This window comes from Daktulosphaira vitifoliae, unplaced genomic scaffold, assembly GCF_025091365.1.
Source record: "Daktulosphaira vitifoliae isolate Bord-2020 unplaced genomic scaffold, ASM2509136v1 Scaffold_4, whole genome shotgun sequence".
In the NCBI taxonomy this organism is placed as follows: Eukaryota; Metazoa; Arthropoda; class Insecta; order Hemiptera; family Phylloxeridae; genus Daktulosphaira; species Daktulosphaira vitifoliae.
The window spans coordinates 32015359-32017407 of NW_026099575.1; the positions used below are offsets into that span (position 1 = coordinate 32015359).

General features: G+C 24.4%; 1 protein-coding gene across 2 annotated transcripts in view; it reads left to right on the forward strand.

Moving 5' to 3' along the window:
* The first annotated feature begins 1239 nt into the window (after nt 1-1239).
* Nucleotides 1240-2049, forward strand: part of LOC126906265 (aldehyde dehydrogenase, dimeric NADP-preferring) — a 25047-nt gene continuing 24237 nt past the window's right edge. The window contains exon 1 of one of the 2 annotated variants that reach the window (XM_050686701.1): nt 1240-1335. Coding sequence is in view for 1 of the 2 variants with exons in the window: in XM_050686700.1 (XP_050542657.1) it covers nt 1330-1335 (6 nt within the window). In the remaining variant the exon portion in view is untranslated. The remainder of the gene's footprint in view (nt 1336-2049) is intronic. The other variant, XM_050686700.1, reaches the window with a different exon arrangement.

Genomic DNA, 2049 nt, shown 5'->3' on the forward strand with positions numbered 1-2049 from the left:
TATTTTACGATTCCCATATCCAATTGTGTTTGATAATCGGTATAAGCAAATGTGTGCACATAGTTTATGAGTAATTTTAAGTAATTACATTTAAATTGCTTATAAATATTTAATGTTAGTCATTTATAGACTAAATATTTATTTTATTTTATTAACAGTCTTTTAACATATTAAATAATTATATCATTGTTATTAAGTGTTATATGCAAAGATAGCATTTTTTTGAGAAAATAAGAGCAATTGTTATTTTAACTGTTATTTTGAAAGTAACAATAACAGTTTGTAACAGTCATTGCTAGTGGCAATCTACCAATTGGCGGAAAAGTTTAGAAAATTATATGTATTGTTATATAAAACATATCTCATAATGGGGGAAATATTAAAACATATAATAAGATCCTCATTTTTTATCTATTTCCGCCTATAGAACTATAGCTTATCGCTCCTCTAGAGTGAGCCTTATTTAATTTTTATCGTGGAAGAACATTCAATGTGCTATAAATACTATAATTATTATAATTTAAGATGCATTTTGTCCTTCTACTTCAACTATGAACATTAATTCAAAACATTAAAAAAAGGTATAAACTCATATCATGTTTAAATTTGGGAGGCGCTAAAATTATAATTAATTTCTACTTAAAATTACTTAAAAAAAATTATTAGTATTATCACCCTTTTATAGGTTCTACATGTTTCGAACAAATCAAATTTTTTGTTTCTTCTGAACATTTTTTAGCCCGGTTGAATAGATTTACGAGGAAGGGTCCATCCCTTGGACTGAAATTTTTATATTGAGTAATATTTAAAAATCCTACAAATTATTTTCATAGTCTTATGTAATACTCTAATATATTTAAATGTACTAAAATTATAAATTTATTTTTTAGAACCCTCTTGAAAGTTGAAAATCTAGCACTGCATGAATATGTGTTTTCTTGTATAATGCAATTCATATTTTATGAATAATATCAAAACAATATATAACAATGCTTGTTTTGTAAATATTAAAATTTCTTGAATAGGTTATGTCCTTGAAGTTAATTTAATGATAGATTCTATAGATATGAATCTTAAATGTATGTTTTTAACTTTTAAATTTGTAATAATTACATAAAATAACAGTCTAACCAATAGTCAACATTTATAAAGTTTCAGAATAGCCAATTATAGATTTCCCAAATCATTCTAATAAAATTATTTAGTCAGTGTTGTACATTATGATGGAGAAGAAAAAAAATGTGCTCTATAGATTAATGAATAAATAAAAATCTATTTCTTTCTTTATGGAATATATTTTTCTTAAAAATTATTTAAGCGTATTCACAAATGAAGGTATTTATATTATTTTTGACAAAACCATTTTACAAAAATTGTTTACCATAATTACCCTATTACAATAATTAACATTGGTACAGATTATTTATGAAAAGATTTTAAAACACAAATCCCACTTTATTATTTTAAACGTAATTTGATTACAAGAAAACATTTTGTGTTATAAAGTTTGAATTCCTTAAATCTCTTAACCTGCCGTTTTGAGGTAATGCTGAACGGTAGTTTTAAATCCGGTTCATACCATCTATTCCACAAAGGGGAATTAAACCCGTCCCTACCCTTTTGATTATATTCAATTTTATGGAATAATAATAAAATAATAAAGATTCGTAAAACCTTCTGTCTCGGTCTTCCTTACTTTTAATTAAGTATGATTGCATTTTCAATAAAAATTAAGAGGACTTCATTATTTACTACTCTTAATTATTTAATTTAGTTAAATCAACAAAATTTCAGGTCTAAAAATGACTTTATCGAAGGATAGACTCTTTTCCGCAAATTGTTTTAAAGTAATGATCATGTTATAATGTATATATAACGAAAATTTCATTGGCATAACCATAGGGGTAATATGGGCGTATTATCCTTACCATGACATTATCATTGTCATGAGAATTGCATATTTATATGGCAAAGATACTATTTTTTCGTTTACTTTTTTAAAAGTTTAAAAACTTAGCAATTTTGTAAAGCAACCATTTTAAATTTATA